This window comes from Hyperolius riggenbachi, chromosome 11 (genome assembly GCF_040937935.1).
Source record: "Hyperolius riggenbachi isolate aHypRig1 chromosome 11, aHypRig1.pri, whole genome shotgun sequence".
Classification (NCBI taxonomy): Eukaryota; Metazoa; Chordata; class Amphibia; order Anura; family Hyperoliidae; genus Hyperolius; species Hyperolius riggenbachi.
Window position 1 is genome coordinate 202,988,644 of NC_090656.1, and position 18,810 is coordinate 203,007,453.

Here is an 18,810-nt window from a genome sequence, read left to right on the forward strand (position 1 = left end):
AAATGGAGGACGGAGAATTCCCTTGATCACAGTAGACAAACAGGATGCGGAAAAGGAGAAAGAGATTGAGGAGTAGACTACACAGGAGGTAAGTATGACTTGTGTATGTTTATTTTGACTTTTAATTTTCAGTTCAGGTTTTCTTGAAGAGTAGCAACATGGGGGCCTCAAAACAACTCTCAAATGACCTGAAGACAAAAATTGTTCACTATCATGTTTAGGGGAAGGATGCAGAAAGCTGTCTCAGAGATTTCAGCTGCTTGTTTCCACAGTTAGGAACATATTGAGGAAATGGAAGACCACAGGCTCAGTTCAAGTTAAGGCTCCAAGTAGCAGACCAAGAAAAATCTCGGCTAAACAGAAGCGACGAATGGTGAGAACAGTCAGAATCAACCCACAGACCAGCACCAAAGACCTACAACATCATCTTGCTGCAGATGGAGTCACTGTGCATCATTCAACCATTCGGCGCACTTTACACAAGGAGATGCTGTATGCGCCAGTGATGCAGAGGAAGCCTTTTCTCCACCCACAGCACAAACAGAGCCGCTTGAGGTATGCTAAAGCACATTTGGACAAGCCAGCTTCATTTTGGAATAAGGTGCTGCGGACTCCTGAAACTAAAATTGAGTTATTTGGGCATAACAAGGGGTGATATGCATGGAGGAAAAACAACACAGCATTTCAAGAAAAACACCTGCTACCTATAGTAAAATATGGTGGTGGTTCCATCATGCGGTGGGGCTGTGTGGCCAGTGCGGGGACTGGGAATCTTGTCAAAGTTGAGGGACGCCTGGATTCCACTCAGTATCAGCAGATTCTGGAGACCAGTGTCTAGGAATAAGTGACAAAGCTGAAGCTGCGCAGGGGCTGGATCTTTCAACATGACAACGACCCTAAACACTGCTCAAAATCCAGTAAGGCATTCATGCAAAGGAACAAGTACAATGTTCTGGAATGGCCATATCAGTCCCCAGACCTGAATATAATTGAAAATCTGTGGTGTGAGTTAAAGGGAGCTGTACATGCTCGGAAGCCATCAAACCTGAATGAAATATAGATGTTTTGTAAAGAGGAATGGTCCATAAAACCTTCAACCAAAATCCAGACTCTCATTGGAACCTACAGGAAGCGTTTAGAGGCTGTCATTTCTGCAAAAGGAGGATCTACTAAATATTGATTTCATTTCTTTTTTACTGGAGCCCAAATGTATGCACCTGCCTTATTTTGTTTAAACAATTATTGCGCACTTTCTGTAAATCCAATAACCTTAATTTCACTTCTCAAATATCACTGTGTGTGTCTCCTATATGATATATTTACAGACATTTTTTATCGTAACAACCAACGATTTATACAAGAAAATCATGACCATTAATAAGGTTGCCCAAACTTTCGCACCCCACTGTGTGTATATATATATATATACATTAATAAGGTTGCCCAAACTTTCGCACCCCACTGTGTGTGTATATATATATATATATATATATATATATATATATATATATATATATATATATATATACACACAGTGGGGTGCGAAAGTTTGGGCAACCTTATTAATGGTCATGATTTTCTTGTATAAATCGTTGGTTGTTACGATAAAAAATGTCTGTACAGTGGGGTGCGAAAGTTTGGGCAACCTTATTAATGGTCATGATTTTCTTGTATAAATCGTTGGTTGTTACGATAAAAAATGTCTGTAAATATATCATATAGGAGACACACACAGTGATATTTGAGAAGTGAAATTAAGGTTATTGGATTTACAGAAAGTGCGCAATAATTGTTTAAACAAAATTAGGCAGGTGCATACATTTGGGCTCCAGTAAAAAAGAAATGAAATCAATATTTATATATTTATGGTTTCGGGTACACTTTAAAGGGAACCTAAACTGAGAGGGATATGGATGTTTCCTTTTAAAAAATACTTTTGCCTGGCAGTCCTGCTGCAGTAGTGGCTGAATCACACATCTGAAACAAGCATGCAGGTAATCCAGTCTGACTTCAGTCAGAGCACCTGATCTGCATGCTTGTTGAGGGGCTGTGGCTGAAAGTATTAGAGATACAGGATCAGCAGGAGAGTCAGGCAACCGGTATTATTTGAAAAGGAAAAATCCAAATCCTTCTCAGTTTAGGCTCCCTTTAAAGGAAACCTGTAATGTTGGTAAAAAAAAATTAATTTCACTTACCTGGGGCTTTTGCCAACCCTCTGCAGCCGCCCTGTGCCCATCCTCCATTCCCCCACTGCGGCGCACTTTGGGTTTCGCCGACGAACACTGCGCCTGCGCAGCCCTGGCCACGCACATCCTCGTACACGCTCTGGCCACGTACATCCTCATACAGTGCCGTCCTGCACAGACGCAGTACGAGAAAGTCTCTACTGCATCTGCGCAGGACGCTCCCAGCTATGGGAGCGTGAACAAGGACGCGTGTGGCCAGGACTGCGCAGGTGCAGTGGCTGGCAACAGAATAAACCGAAACTGAGCCGCAGCGGGGCACCAGAGGATCGTTGAGGACCGGCATGGACACAGGACGGCTGCAGAGGGCTGGCAAAAGCCCCAGGTAAGTGAAACTCTTTTTTTTTTTTTACCAGCATTAATAAAGAGGAGCTCCAGTCAGTGTAGGACTGGGAACTAGAAGAGCTGAGGAAATCCACTTGCTGGCCAAGCAGCAGTAATCATGTGTTGCTGCTCACAGAGAAGACTTGCTGCAGGTTTCTATCGGGAGCGATAACACAGGGTTACTGCTGCTTGGCCAACAGGTGGGTTTCCTCAGTTTTTCCACCTCCCAGTCCGACACTAACTCCAGTGAAAATAATGTAATAAAAAAGTGCTTAATTTTTACAATAATTATGTATAAATGATTTAGTCAGTGTTTGCTCATTGTAAAAACTTTCCTCTCCCTGATTTACATTCAGATATTTATCACATGGTGACATTTATACTGCTGGCAGGTGTTGTCACTGGAAGGAGATGCTGCTTGCTTTTTTTTAGCAGTTGAAAACAACTGTTATTTCCCACAATGCAACAAGGCTCCCACAGTGTGATGCCAGGACCTCAGAGCTGTGAGGCGCTGTCATCACACTGTATTTCACCCTAAAATCAGCCATACAGAGCCCCCTGATGATCCGTTTGAGAAAAGGAATAGATTTCTCATGGGAAATGAAGTATCATCTACTGATTTGGGATGCAGTTCAATTCTTGGTTACGGTTTCTCCAGTGGCGTAGCTAAGGAGCTATGGGCCCTGGTGCAAGTTTTACAATGGGGCCCCCCAAGCACTCTATAAATAACAATTGATATGGCGCACCAAAACCTGCCAATGGCAACTACAGTGTCAGAGGTGGAAGAAGGGGATGGGAAACAGGTTGTTAATGATTAACACTATTCAAAGTATCTATGAAGAGATTATTATGAGCACAGGACCAATAGAGAGCTAATACTGTAGTTGAGGGAGGGCCCAAGGGCCCCGATGCGGTCGCAACCTCTGCAACCCCTATTGCTACTCCCCTGGGTTTCTCTTTAAAAGTACGATTTCAGTGTAATGTAAGGGACTACATAGAATAACCATTTAAAGTATATTCACTCAGTTTACCCTTCTTCTATATCAGGGGTCTCAAACTCGCGGCCCGCGGGCCATTTGCGGCCCTCGATACAATATTTTGTGGCCCTCGTCGGCAAAAGCTTACTTATAGTTCACTTTAGTGCTCCCAAGTAATCCGCCGCATCCTCACCGCTAAACGAGGGCTGCAGAGCCCCCAAATTGCCCGTGGGGCAATCCGCCGGCATTTCCTGGAAGGGGCAGAGCTTTCAGCTTCAGCTCTGCCCCTCCTGACGTCAATCGCGGCGCAACGCCGCCTCTCCCCGCCCCTCTCTGCGAAGGAAGAGTGAGAGGGGCGGGCAGAGGCGGCGATGCCGCTCAATCAGCGTGGGAGCTGCTGATTGATTGATTCCCTTATGCGGCCCAGACTCATCCTGACTTTGCCTCCTGCGGCCCCCAGGTAAATTGAGTTTGAGACCCCTGTTCTATATAGATTTGGTAAGATTGGACAAAAAAAGATTGTATCATTAGTGGGCACCATTACTCTGGCCAGCCAGATTTAATATTCCACTGCTGGCAAAAAAATAAGGCATTGGAAAGTGGGACAGGAGGATTTCCTTCCAAAAGAATCTTCCCCTCAACATAGGTACAGTTGTGAGTAGAGATAATTAACGAGATGAAAGCTTGGAATTGGGTAAATCAGATGCACTTCCTCATTGGCCCAATCAAATGTGAAAGAGCTATACTTACCTCGATAATTCATAAGGTCTTCAGACACCTCCAGGCTCCTTTTTGTGCCCAGCAGAGCCAGATCATCCACAAGGCAACCTAGGTAACTGCCCCTGGCTTAGTGGGCACCTCTGCTTACCAAAAAGTCTTGATACACTGATAAAAAAGTGGCACTCGTGGCTGTGGAGATGGGTGCCCAAGCCTACATTATAATAGCTTCCACCCCCCCCCCCCCCCCCCCATGTCAAAGATGCAATCCCTAAAGGTCAATACACCAGATGAGACAAAATTGTAACTTGCCCAGAGAGCCTTAAAGAGAACCCGAGGTGTGTTTAAAGAATGTTATCTGCATACAGAGGCTGGATCTGCCTATACAGCCCAGCCTCTGTTGCTATCCCAAACCCCACTAAGGTCCCCCTGCACTCTGTAAACCCTCATAAATCACAGCTGTGCTGTGAGGCTGTGTTTACATCTGTAGTGTCAGTCTGAGCTGCTCCCCCGCCTCCTGCATAGCTCCGGTCCCTGCCCCCGTCCCTTCCCTCCAATCAGCAGGGAGGGAAGGGATGCAGGCGGGGACTGGAGTTCTGCAGGAGGCGGGGAGAGCAGCAGACTGACACTATAGAGATAAACACAGTCAGCTCCGACAAGCTGTTTGTCAGCAGCGTGGCTGTGATTTATGAGGGATTGCAGAGTGCAGGGGGGCCTTAAGGGGGTTTGGGATAGCAACAGAGGCTGGGCTGTATAGGCAGATCCAGCCTCTGTATGCAGATAATATTCTTCAAACCCACCTCGGGTTCTCTTTAAGGAACGACACAAAGACATGTCTTATAAATTCCAACAAAGAGGATATCCTCAGCAAGTATTAACACCCAGTACTAGACCAAAGAAGAAAAAAATGCAACAATCAATTCCGCCTCCCATTTGTGTCAACATATAATACCTGTAGTGCCCAGGTGGGTAAAATCATTAGACGCCATTGGCATCTTTTGAGTGGTGCTTTCCCCAACATTCCAGAATTTAGATATCCTAATCTCTTCAATCTTTCAAACGACCACCCACTATCAGAGATAAGGTTTTTTATCATTCCCCTGCGGAACAGCAGTCCAGCAGGAGAGTGGGTACTTATCCCTGTATGAGTTGTCACTTATGTGGACATATTAACAAGGGTCCTGAATTTTTTCATCCTACAAAAGGCACTAAATATAGGATTAGGGATTTATATACTTGTGAATCCAGCTTTGTAGTTTACTATTTGAAATGCCCATGTGGCTTAGGCTACGTAGGCATGACTACACAAAAGGTTAGGGACAGGATCTGTTCCCATAAAAGTGCCATCCGCAATGGTGGTATGAAACAAGCAGTTTCATCTCACTTTACCCAGATGGGTCATAGTGTATCACAACTGAAAATACAAATCATCGATGGGGTACCAGGCTCGTGGAGGGGGAAACACAGTAGGACCAATGAACTATTGCGGAGGGAGGCGGGGTGGATAAGAAGGTTGGGGGTTTTGGGGAATGAAGGTCTCAATCGCGAATATGAGTTGGGTTTCTGTATTTAATGTTTAGTCATTCTGATACGGTATGTTCTGATGTATATTATGCTCTTTTTTTCAGAGCTTTTGGTTCCCTGTATCTGCGGACCTTGGGGTTACAAACCTACTGACATCTGATTCGCCGCTGAGGAACATGGTGAGGTTGTTTATATTTGTATGTGGAGTTGCCATGGGGACGCTACGTCTGGGTTCGCCTGCTTAGACTGCCGCTGATAGGGCAGTCTTATGTTTGTAAATTACGTGTGGATAGTTCCGCCCAGGGGGCGGCATCCAGCTACGTGTACTGTCTTTAGCGTAGTATCTAATACGCTTGACGCATGAGCGCACCCTACGTGGCGCCGACGTGGTGACGTCACGTGACATTGTGTCACGTGTACCTACATCGGTGAATGGGAAGCCGGATGGTGTGTCTGTTGAGCGTTATGACAATACAGAGCCTCCGGTGAATGCCATAGCGGCTGCATTTGCATGTTGGAGACATGTTTTCACTCAGGTCCGCAGGGCAATACAGGTAACTGATTGGCTGTTGGGGATTTGAATCCATTGGTTGTTGCTGAGGGTAGGCAGTATTTAGAGATGCATGTTTGACTCAGTATTTGTGGTTGAAACAGCTTGAGAAAGGGCTGACACCTGAAACAGCGGGCTGTCACTGTATTACCACTGTTTTTAATGTTTTCATAATAAAGAGCTTTTATCTGGATGTGCCAGCCTCCATCATTGTTTTGACTTACCAAAAAGTCTGTGGGGAAGCGTAAGCTTGTACTTTCCCTTCGGCCCCATTTCATCTTGCTGAACCCCGAATTACCAGTACGTCTTCCCCTGAGTTGCTAGGACTCGGAGGGGGAATAGTATTTAACGTCACTGGGAATTTGAGCAACAGCAGGGTGAGCCGTCATTTGGCTCACCCTGCGCCCAACTCATCGGCGGTGGAATAACACATACACAAAAAGACTGCCCCTGGGGGTACTTACCTTGCGAGGGGGAGGCCTCTGCCCTCTGGATCCTAATGTGGCTTCCCCCATCCTCCTCTGCAGCCCCAATCCAGTGCTGGCTCCCCTGGAGAAATGGCCACCATAGCAGGTACACTGAGTGCCTCACGCAGGCGCAGTATCAGCTTCCTGCTCGGGCTCCGGCAGAAATAGCCGAGCCCGATCGGTAGACTCGAAGAGGCTTGGCCTTTTCCCCTGGAGCCTGAGCACAAAGCAGCTACTGCGCGAGACGCACACTGTTAGGGGGACCAGCGGTGGAGGCCGTAGTTCACCTGCGTGATCTGGTGACAAGCCCTTGTCGGCTGTCTTTCCGGGGGGCCAGTGTTGGATCAGGGGTGCTAAGTAGGACAAGGAAAGCCTGAATAGTATGCAGAGGTTTCCCTCTCTCAAGGTAAGTAACCCACAGGGGCACTTTTTTTTCACTACAGGTACTCTTTAAAAGGCATTTTATTGACAAGGTGTGTGTGAAAATATCACCTAGGAGACAACTTAGAAGAAATAGAGAATTGAATGAAGGCCATAATGTTCCTCATGCCATTTCCACAGATTCCCTATATTATTGTATGGTGAAGGGTCTGCAGCCAGTATAAAAGGTTAACTAGCACAGTGTTAATGTAACCCCCCCCCCCCCCCCCCCCAATAGGCAGAGGTGAATCTTTGCTGTTGGAAGCCCCATCCCTCCAGCCTCACACATCCCGCTGTGAATGAAGCCGCTTGTTCCGGGGAATCCTGGAAGGTGGCAGCCTCTGCCAGGCCTGAAGAATGTGCAGCTTAATTGAGGTCCGGCGGCTGGAAGTGAAGGGTGCCTGTATTTACACGGATCCCGGAGAGAGCGGGACACAAATTAAGCAGTTGTCCCCGGGACAAAGATCTGACTTGTTTCCTGTCACATCGATGCCGGAGGACGGCCGACGGACTTTGCCCACTATTCACACAGCGGCAACAGGCCTCTCTCTCAGCTGGGACTCTGCTCAGGATACAAAGGTTACAAGAGAGGGGTTTTCTACCATAGATATCGTATGTCTGAGGAAACAATGAGTCTGATTTACTTAAAGAGGAGAACAACGCTGTTATCTGAAGAAAAGTAAAATAATAATAAATGAAAAGGTTATTGTGAACATCTTTTTTTGTGTGTGTTTCAGAAGACGTTACTCTTCCTCGGTTGAAATGAGGTGAAGGAAATACCTAGACACTTAGAGGGACAGTGCAGACAGAGTCCTTGCCTCTCCTATAAAAAGACCACATAGTCCAGACCTGCAGCGTTACCCCTTCTATGGGAAGTCAACAGACACCTGGCCTGCAGAGGTGCTCCCCATAGGAAGCCTACAAAGTCCTCTTACACCTATAGGAAGACTGCAGAGCCCTGACCTGCAAAGCTACCTCTCCTATAGGTACACTGCAGAGCCCTGACCTGCAGAGATAACCCTCCTATAGGAAGACTGCAGAGCCCTGACCTGCAGAGTTACCCTCCTATAGGAAGATTACAGAGTCCTGACTTGCAGAGTTACCCCTCCTATAGGAAGACTACAGAGTCCTGACTTGCAGAGTTACCCCTCCTATAGGAAGACTACAGAGTCCTGACTTGCAGAGTTACCCCTCCTATAGGAATACCCCAGAGCCCTGACCTGCAGAGTTACCTCTCCTATAGGTAGACCGCAGAGCCCTGACCTGAAGTTACCCCTCCTATAGGAAGACTGCAGAGCCCTGACCTACAGAGATCCTCCTATAGGAAGACTACAGAGTCCTGACTTGCAGAGTTACCCGTCCTATAGGTATGCCACAGAGTCCTGACCTACAGAGTTACCCTCCTATAGGAAACCTACAGAGTCCTGACCTGCGGAAGGACCCCTCCTATAGGAAAACCACAGAGCCCTGACCTGCAGAATGACCCCTCCTATAGGAAGACCACAGAGCCCTGACCTGCAGAGCTACTCCTCCTATAGAAAGACCACAGAGCCCTGACCTGCAGAGACCCTCCTATAGGAAGACCACAGAGCCCTGACCTGCAGAGTTACCTCTTCTATAGGTCGACCGCAGAGCCCTGACCTGCAGAGTTACCCCTCCTATAGGAAGACTGCAGAGCCCTGACCTGCAGAAACCCTCCTATAGGAAGACTGCAGAGCCCTGACCTGCAGAGTTACCCCTCCCATAGGAAGACCACATAGTCCAGACCTGCAGTTACACCTCCCATAGGAAGACCACATAGTCCTGACCTGCAGAGTTACCCCTCTCATAGGAAGACCACCGTGTCCTGACCTACAGAGTTATCCCTCCCATAGGAAGACCACAGAGTCCTGATCTGCAGAGTTACTCCTCCTATAGGAAGACCACAGGGTCCTGACCTGCAGTTACTCCTCTCATAGGAAGACCACAGAGTTAACCCTCCTATAGGAAGACCACAGAGTCCTGATCTGCAGAGTTACCCTTCTCATAGGAAGACCACAGAGTTACCCCTCCCATAGGAAGACCACAGAGTCCTGGCCTGCAGAGTTACCCCTCTCATAGGAAGACCACAGGGTCCTGACCTGCAGTTACCCCTCTCATAGGAAGACCACAGAGTCCAGACCTACAGAGTTACCCCTCCTATAGGAAGACCACAGAGTCCTGACCTGCAGAGTTACTCCTCCTATAGGAAGACCACAGAGCCCTGATCTGCAGTTACCCCTCCTATAGGAAGAACACAGAGCCCTGACCTGCAGAGTTACCCCTCCCATAGGAAGACCACAGAGTCCTGACCTGCAGAGTTAGTACTTTTATAAAAAGACCACAGAGTCCTGACCTGCAGAGATAGTACTTCTATAGGAAGACCACAGGGTCCTGACCTGCAGAGATAGTACTTCTATAGGAAGACCACAGGGTCCTGACTGGGAGAGGCTTGGGCTTGGGGCCCACAACAGAGCTTTTAGCCATGCGATCCATAACTGACTATAATCGGCAAATCACAATTACTCTGGGAAATTGCACTGAAAAATGAAGTGATTTCTGGAAGCTCCTGTGGCTCCCAGGCCTGACTCCTATAGGAAGAATATGCAATTCTGGCTGGCAGAGTTAGCCCTCCTAGGTTAGACCATGCACTTAAACAGGGGTTGCTTGGCTTCCCCAATGTACTATTCGTTGCACTTTGCACCACCTTCTGGAGAAGTGACTGGGTCACGGAACGCGTGAAGGGGACACGGGGGGACAGCGGATCAGCGTTTGCAGTTCTGGGTAAGACCTAAAGACCATTACTATTGCGGCTAGTGAACGTTTATTTAAGATTCAATAGAAGGGATAATATATAGTCTGGCCAAAAGGTTTTTGAACACCAGCTCTATGCAGATACAACTTTGACATGTGTATTATGGACTTTGTATTATGTATTTTGTATATGATTTGCAATGATCCCCTGTGTACTAGATGGTTTTAATTGATTTTAAGTACATTGGGATAAGTCCTTAATAAAGTATTATATCATTTATTTGACGACTGAGGATGATTATTGTATGCCTAGATGGACTCTTTTCTTGTACAAATGCTATTCTTTGCACTTGTCAGAACTCTATTATCTATTTATCATCAACTTACAATGTTGTTTTATCACCATTACCTAATACCTAGGTGTTCTGAAGACAATAGAGTGAGGGAATTAATTGTGCATATAAGTGTCTAGGTATTTCATTCACCTCATTACAACTGAAGAAATGCATTTGCCAGAATGACAAAACATCTTCTTTACTATAAAAAGAAGTTAAAGTGACTTCTTTCTTTGGATATACCCAGGGACGGTTCTCCCATGAAGCAACGTGAATCAAGTGCTTCATGGCGGCAACAATCAGAGAGCGGCAAGATGCAGCTCCCCTCTCAAAATGCCCCCTCTCATGAACTCCCCTTCTCTAGATGCATGACACCACTTCACTCACCTGCTCTCCACATTCCAGTGGTGCGATCTCCATCTGCCCATCCAGCGTCCTGTATCCATGGCTACACCGATGCCTCATGTAACCTGGTACATGCTGTCAGGTTACATGAGGCGCCGCTGTAGTCATCGAGGAAGCAGGACTTCACATGTGGCTGGTGATCCCATCTCTCCTCACAATGTATTGGTTTAGGCGGCGAAAAATCTAGAACCAGCACTGGATAATATATACTGTGACCTGGATTCTGGAAAGTTAATTAGATTGGAGTTATCCTTTAAAGAGAGTCTAAAGCCTCCAAAAAAAACCTGTTTTTACTTTACAGTCCTCTTTAGCATTAATGCCATAGATGAAACACCACAGCTGAACACTCAATTAATACCCCAAAAATTCCCGGGGCAAAATTCCACGACTTTCCAGGTTGTGGATTTTGCTGCCCGGGGAAGGCAGAGCTTTGCGCTGTAGCTCTGCCTCCATTCGCGTCAATCTGCACTGATTGCCGCCCCTCTTAGTGAAAGAAGACTGAAAGGGGCAGTAGGCCAAGATCTGTGCAGATTGAAGCTTGTAGAGGTAGAGCTACTGCGCAAAGCTCTGCCTCTTCCAGGGAGAAGCCCCGAAAAAGGGTATTAATTGAGTATTCAGCCGCGGGGATGCAGTGCTTTAGCTGTGGCATTAATGCTGAAGAAGGCTGTGAAGTAAAAACAGGTATTTTTGGAGGTTTTGGACTCTCTTTAAGTCCCTGATATATTTCTTGTCTCCGCTCCCATCCCTACTGGTGTCCAGTCCACTACTTATAAAATGTATCTAATTTCTCTCCTGTTGCAATAGGTTAAGTCAGAGGAAGATCTGCAGCACCAATTTCATTTTACGTTTCCTAGGACAAAGAATGGTCACTTTTGCCTTCACACAGTGACAGGCACTTATAATGACAGCAATGCCTCTAAATGGCTTGATTTTGGCCCGGTACGGACCTCATCCAGCACCTGCCACATCTCATTATGCCCCGGCAGGATTCTCGGACGAGGAACGTGCCAGCCAACCACTGCCCACTTCCCGTTTACTTCCAGAACTTTCCTAGACGCCAGTGTGATCCGCCGGATAATTTGATAGAGTTGTCTCACTGCTGGAGCCTATTCAGCCCAGGACAACGGATGGATTCAGACAGGGAGCACCGTCAGCGTAACCCTCTAGGAAACTCTCGCTGGATGCCACACAAGTAGAATTCTCCGGAACCCGCGATGGGTGTTTGCGTATGTTAAATACATTAACGTCTGTTAGCTCAGCTCCTTAATACAAGAGCATCGTGGTGAGGCTGTCCGCCGGAAAAGTCCTAAACCAATTTGCAGATGGAAGCTTCAAACCCAACTCCAGAAGCAGAGAATTCTTTTAGATTTGGATAGTGTGGTGAGGGGTTTAGACCTCGTTGGGGGCTTACTGATGTCTGCCCCCCCCCCCCCCCTTTCCCCCATGTGGTAGCTTCCTTTTTTCCTGTCCTCACAGGAAGGGGGCAGATCTCTGAAACAGTGGATTAGACAACAATGATTAAAGTGGACCTGAGAGTTTAGTCTTTCTGATTCCCCCTCATCTGTGTCTGATCACAAATTGTAATTTGATCCCTCAGCGGTGTCAGCTGACTGCCACAGCAGATACGCTTATTTTAAAGCACTCGATATTAAAGCACCACTATCACAAAAATCATAACATTTAAAATGCATATAAACACATAAATAAGAAGTATGTTTCTTCCAGAGTAAAATGAGCCATAAATTACTTTTCTCCGATGTTGCTGTCACTTACAGTAGGTAGTAGAAATCTGACATTACTAACAGGTTTTGGACTAGCCCATCACCTCATGGGGGATGCTCATGGTTTTGTTTAGTTTCAAAGGTACTTAGTGAACGGTAGTTGCCCTGTCCAACTGCCAAAAGGCAGCTGCCAACTGGCCAGCATCATTGCATAAATCCTTTTCAGGGAATGTCTTTTATAAAGAATAAAAGCCTTGTTGAGAATCCCCCATGAAGAAATGGACTAGTTCAAACCTGTGGGTTCTGTCAGATTTCTACTACCTTCTGTAAGTGACAGCAGCATAGGAGAAAAGTAATTTATGGCTCATTTTACTCTGGAAGAAACATACTTCTTATTTGTCTATGTTTACATGTATTTTAAATTTTACGATTTTAGCGATAGTGGTCCTTTAACAATATGTCTGTTTCCAAAAAAGCAGGAAGTAAACAAACTGCAGATTTATTGCAGGATTTGTATCAGCTGTAACAAAGAAAAGTTTTTATTTAAAGGTTATTATGCTGCTGCGTATCTTTTAGAGCAGAGAAGTAGTTTTGAGTTCAGGTCCACTTTAAACCTTTCTTTTCAGAGAAAGTAGGCATGCTGTGCAGTATTAATAAGGTAGCCATACATCTAGCGATGATGGGCAGATTCCACCAAGAGACAAATCTCTCTCTAATCGAATCTGATTGGAGAGCAATCTGTTGGCTACCCATACACCGCAGGCCGATTCCTGATCAATTTCATGCTGAAATCAATCCGGAATCGGATTGTGATGCCGCATCTGACCAGCTCGCCACCCTGACGTTATCCACCTAATGCTAAATGTCCCCCTGGTGCCTAATACAAGTTATACATTACCTGTCCCCGGCCTCTACTTGTACCCCGCTTTCTCCGGGCGCACTCTGTTCTCCATACATGCACGCCACGTGGTTGCCTAGTAACATGGCCACGTGTGTGACGTCTGACGTCATACTCACACCCCTAATAGTCAACCACGTGAGGCGCGCGTGTATAGAGAGCGGAATGCGTAAAAATATGTACAGTATGATTCTACTTACAAAAATATACTTAATGCACTCTAAACTTTATTCCTTATCCTCATATTATAAATCGATATACTGTATTTCTTTCTTCTGGTCAGGGGTGTGGCAGTGTCCCTTGTTCATATGTTAAAATGTTGGGCGGTATGTTAATGATAGGTAAGTATAGTCCCAAAGTGGCACGCCTGTTGAATGGTTTTTCGGGTGCATGATCTAGGTGGCTAGCCAAAGCCACCTGACCAAACATGCAGAAATAGGTAGTTAGGTCAGCACTTTAAAAAGTTACTTTTTAAAGAGGGATTGTCAGCAACAAAATCAAATTCCATCTACCCACTGCTCTGTGTTTATTATGCACCCTGCATTGCAAGCACTCCAATCTATTCAGAAATGATTCTACAGTAATAAATCTTATTGCAGTCAGCCTGGCTCTATTTTTGCCATTGCCAACGAGAAGGAAGCTTGTCATCACACCACTTACATTCCTGCTCCTCACTGATTGGATGAGGGCAGTTCAGTGAGCTGCAGAAGTCTGACCTATGCTGTGCTCACATGTGTTTTCAAAGCGAGCTAGCTATGACAGTGCAGTTACTAGGGGAAAAAAAGAAGGGAGGAAATGACATCAGGATTGCCTTCAATCAGAGGGAACCAAGATGGCAAATGCCAGAAACAAAATTCCCTTTATTTACTAAATTCACTGAAATCAAAACATGGACAGTACAATACATCTGTTATGTAAGTATAACAAGTAGTTATCTACTTATATATGTTTTTTTTTCCTGGGATAGTATGGCTGTCCCTGCTGCTTTAAAGAGACAATGAAGCAAAAAAAAATAAAAAATGATGATATAATGAATTGGTTGCGTAGTATGGATAATTACTACAATATTAGTAGCAAAGAAAATATTCTCATTTTTTTTCAGTTATATAGTGTTTTTTATAACATTGCATCATTCTCTAATATTTGCAGTTTACACACTACTCAGCATTCTAAATGATTTTACAGAGCAGTCTTGTGAACTATTGACCTGTCCTCTGGGGAGAAAAAGAAAATACAGTGACTGACAGTTGAGATAACAAGCTTCAGAAGACAGAGCTCTCTGTCCTGGAGCTCAATGGCTCTTTTGCATATTTAACAACTGGAGTTTCTTAACTCGTCCTGTACTGGAAACAATATTAGACTCATGTCTCTGCTCCCAATGTTTTATTTCTTAGCTGTACTACACATACAAACCATTATATCATTATTATTTGTTTTTCGCTTCAGTTTCTCTTTAAAGTGGGAAGCTTACAAGTTTAATGCATCAGCAGTCCACAAGGACAAAAGCTGACATTTGTTTCGGGGCCCCAAGGGGTCACCTTCTCCAAAGCACAACAAAACTTTACTGAAGCATATGCTATCAGTAAAGTTTCTGGAAGCAGGTATACAGCAACCAATCCACATTTTGGCCTGGTGCACACCAAAAACCGCTAGCAGATCCGCAAAACGCTATCGGTTTTTAAAGCGTATTTTTCTTATTATTATGAAGCGTTTTGCGGTTTTGTGTAGCTTTTTTTGTGTAGCAGATTACAGATATTGTTACAGTAAGGGCCGGTTCAGATGGACGTCTGTGTGTCGTCTGCGTTTCTAAGCGTTCAAACGCGGAATGCCGAACGCGTACAGACGCCATGCCGTTTGGTGTTATCGTTTGTCAGCGATAATCCGCGTCTGTCATAGCGCTAGCGTTTGTAAGCATTTGAAAGCTTAGAAGTCTAAGAGGAAGTGGCCATAAAGGGGCAGTACTATGTAGTACTATAGGAAGAGGAAATACATCACAGTTTTGTACTTCCTGTACTCTCGAGTGATAAACATTGTGTTTTTGAGCTCTGGTAGTTTTTCCCAGGAATTGCAGTGATTTGTTTTGGATTTGATATGGATCACAGCGAGGCTTCCCTGCTTCAACTGAAGCTTCTGTCATTGAGGATGCTTCTGATGAATCGTCCTAGTCAGAGTGCTGTGCGCCACCGCAGATGGGTGCATCCTATTACTGCCGAAAGGTCTAGTAGGGTCGTCTTCATGGCCCTTTACAAAGACCTCAGGAGACATCCTGATAAGTTTCACCGGTATGTGCGGATGTCAGTAGCATCTTTTGATGAGTTGTTGTACCTGGTGTCACCACTGATCTGCAGACAACATACCAACATGAGGCAACCGGTTAGCCCAGCTGAGAGACTACTGTTGACTTTACGGTAAGTGTGTTTGTTTTTAAATATTGTAATGGGGGTGGGGTTACTTCTTATTCTGTGTAATACATTTATTTTTATTTTTTCCCCCTTTGGTTTCTTGCTACTGGTGAGTCATTTGCCTCACTACACTTTCAATTTCGTTTAGGAAGGTCAACGATTCATGGTATTGTGCATGAAACCTGTAAGAAAATTTGGGAGGTTCTACAGCCACTGTACATGCCGGAACCAACAGAGGAGGTTTGGAAGGAGGCTGCACAAGTCTTTAAAGCCAAAGCCGATTTTCCCAACTGTGTCGGTGCTGTTGACGGAAAGCATATGGTACGTATCCAAGTGCCTACAGGTTCAGGTTCCCGTTATTATAATTCTAAAAAATACTTTTCAGTGGTACTTATGGCAGTAGTTGATGCAAATTACAGGTTTTTAGCAGTGGATGTGGGGTCCTATGGTAGCACTGCAGACTCCCGCATTTTTCGTTCATCCAGTATTGGACAAAAACTGTATGCTGGACAGTTGAACCTGCCTGCACCCTGTCCCATTGTTGAAGGTGGTGCTCCTTTTATTATTATTATTATTATTTATTGTATTTATAAAGCACCAACATATTACGCAGCGCTGAACATTAATTTAGGTTACAGACAATATTTAGGGGTGACATACAGCAATATGACAATACAGGAATACCAGATCACACACCATAGTATGAGTACAAGGTAATGCTTAGTCAGTCAACGATGGAGCATGGAGATTAGGCAAGTTAGGTTCACTCAGATGCATAGCATGGGTGCACAGTAATGGAGGTGCATGATCAGGTAGGACACAAAAGGAGGAGGACCCTGCCAAAAGGCTTACAATCTAGAGGGAGAGGTAAGGACACGAATGGTAGGGGACCAGAGTTCAGCTGTAGGTTTAGAGCACTTGTGAGGGGTGGTAGGCCAGAGTGAAAAGGTGAGTTTTGAGTGCTTTCCCACATGTGCTAGTTGGAGATGAGGCTTTTGCTTTGCACCCTAACATTATGAAGCCATTTCCTCGTAAAAATCTTGACACCACCAAGCGTGTATTTTATTATTGGCTCACCAGAGCTAGAAGGTACGTTGAATGTGCCTTTGGAATACTATCCAATAAATGGCGAGTATTCCATACCACCCTTGTCATGACATCCGACAATGTTGATAATGTTGTCAATGCCGCGTGTGTTCTACACAACTTTGTACGGATGAAGGAAGGTATCAATTCAGAAGAGATCCCAGATCATGGCTTCATCGATGTCTCTAGTAATTTTGTGACAGGAAATAATGAAGCTGTAGATGTAAGAAGCAGGTTTGCTAACTATTTTGTGTGAGATGGATCAATCCCATACCAGTACACACAAATTTAATTCGACATCCTATTGAATGTTCGACTGTTTACCATCACTCCCTCTGTTCCTTGTTTGTGCCATGGCTGCATGTTCCCAGGATGCTCCCCGCCATGGCTGCTATGCCCAGGATGGTCCCCTCCAGGGTTGCTGTGACCAGGAGGCTCCTCGCTATGGCTGCTGTGCCCAGGAGGCTCCACCCTCATGGCTGCTGTGCCCAGGAGGCTCCTCGCTATGGCTGCTGTGCCCAGGAGGCTCCTCGCCATGGCTGCTGTGCCCAGGAGGCTCCCCGCCATGGCTGCTGTGCCCAGGAGGCTCCCCGCCATGGCTGCTGTGCCCAGGAGGCTCCCCGCCTTGGCTGCTGTGCCCAGAATGCTCCCTGCCATGGCTGCTGTGCCCAGAATGCTCCCTGCCATGGCTGCATGTGCCCAGAATGCTCCCTGCCATTGTTGCATGTGCCCAGGATGCTCCCCGCCTTGGCTGCTGTGCCCAGAATGCTCCCCGCCATGGCTGCATGTGCCCAGAATGCTCCTCGCCATGGCTGCTGTGCTCAGGATGCTCCTCACCATGGCTGCTGTGCTCAGGATGCTCCTCGCCATGGCTGCTGTGCCCAGGATGCTCCTCGCCATGGCTGCTGTGCCCAGGATGCTCCTCGCCATGGCTGCTGTGCTCAGGATGCTCCTCGCCATGGCTGCTGTGCCCAGGATGCTCCTCGCCATGGCAGCTGTGCCCAGGATGCTCCTCGCCATGGCTGCTGTGCCCAGGATGCTTCTCGCCATTGCTGCATGTGCCCAGGAGGCTCCTCGCTATGGCTGTTGTGCCCAGGATGCTCCTCACCATGGCTGCTGTGCCCAGGATGCTCCTCACCATGGCTGCTGTGCCCAGGATGATCCTCTTCATGGCTGCTGTGCCCAGAATGCTCCCCGCTATTGCTGCTGTGCCCAGGATGCTCCCCGCTATTGCTGCTGTGCCCAGGATGCTCCCCGCTATGGCTGCTGTGCCCAGGATGCTCCCCGCCATGGCTGCATGTGCCCAGGATGCTCCTCGCCATGGCTGCTGTGCCCAGGAGGCTCCCCATCATGGCTGCTGTGCCCAGGATGCTCCTCGCCATGGCTGCTGTGCCCAGGAGGCTCCCCATCATGGCTGCTGTGCCCAGGATGCTCCTCGCCATGGCTGCATGTGCCCAGAATGCTCCTCACCATGGCTGCTGTGCCAGGGATGCTCCTCGCCATGGCTGCTGTGCCCAGGAGGCTCCTCGCTATGGCTGCTGTGCCCAGGATGCTCCTTGCCATGGCTGCTGTACCCAGGATGCTCCCCGCCATGGCTGCATGTGCCCAGGATGCTCCTCGCCATGGCTGCTGTGCCCAGGATGCTCCCCGCCATGTCCCCTCCAGGGTTGCTGTTCCCAGGATGGTCCCCACCATGGCTGCTGTGCCCAGGATGCTCCCTGCCGTGCCCAGGATGGTCCCCTCCAGGGTTGCTGTTCCCAGGATGGTCCCCGCCATGGCTGATGTGCCCAGGATGCTCCCTGCCATGGCTGCTGTGCCCAGGATGCTCCCTGCCATGGCTGCTGTACCAGGGATGCTCCTCGCCATGGCTGCTGTGCCCAGGATGCTCCTCGCCATGGCTGCATGTGCCCAGGATGCTCCGCGCCATGGCTGCATGTGCCCAGGATGCTCCCCGCTATGGCTGCATGTG

The 18,810-nt window shown here is 46.9% G+C and overlaps 1 protein-coding gene across 1 annotated transcript; it reads left to right on the forward strand.

The window, feature by feature from the left end:
- Positions 1-15,645: 15,645 nt before the first annotated feature.
- Positions 15,646-17,097, forward strand: LOC137537946 (uncharacterized). Its single transcript, XM_068259874.1, has 3 exons — positions 15,646-15,760; positions 15,850-16,302; positions 16,736-17,097. Exons 1-3 carry the CDS (start codon positions 15,646-15,648, stop codon positions 17,095-17,097), a joined length of 930 nt encoding a protein of 309 aa, XP_068115975.1.
- The last annotated feature ends 1,713 nt before the right edge of the window (positions 17,098-18,810 follow it).

Excerpts from the sequence above, each read along its gene's own strand:
- LOC137537946 (XM_068259874.1), top strand. The coding sequence starts at position 15,646 with ATGTCAGTAGCATCTTTTGATGAGTTGTTGTACCTGGTGTCACCACTG. Across the intron at positions 15,761-15,849 it reads GAGACTACTGTTGACTTTAC|GGTTTCTTGCTACTGGTGAG; the intron begins GGTAAGTGTGTT and ends TTTTCCCCCTTT. Across the intron at positions 16,303-16,735 it reads ACCCTGTCCCATTGTTGAAG|TTGGAGATGAGGCTTTTGCT; the intron begins GTGGTGCTCCTT and ends CACATGTGCTAG.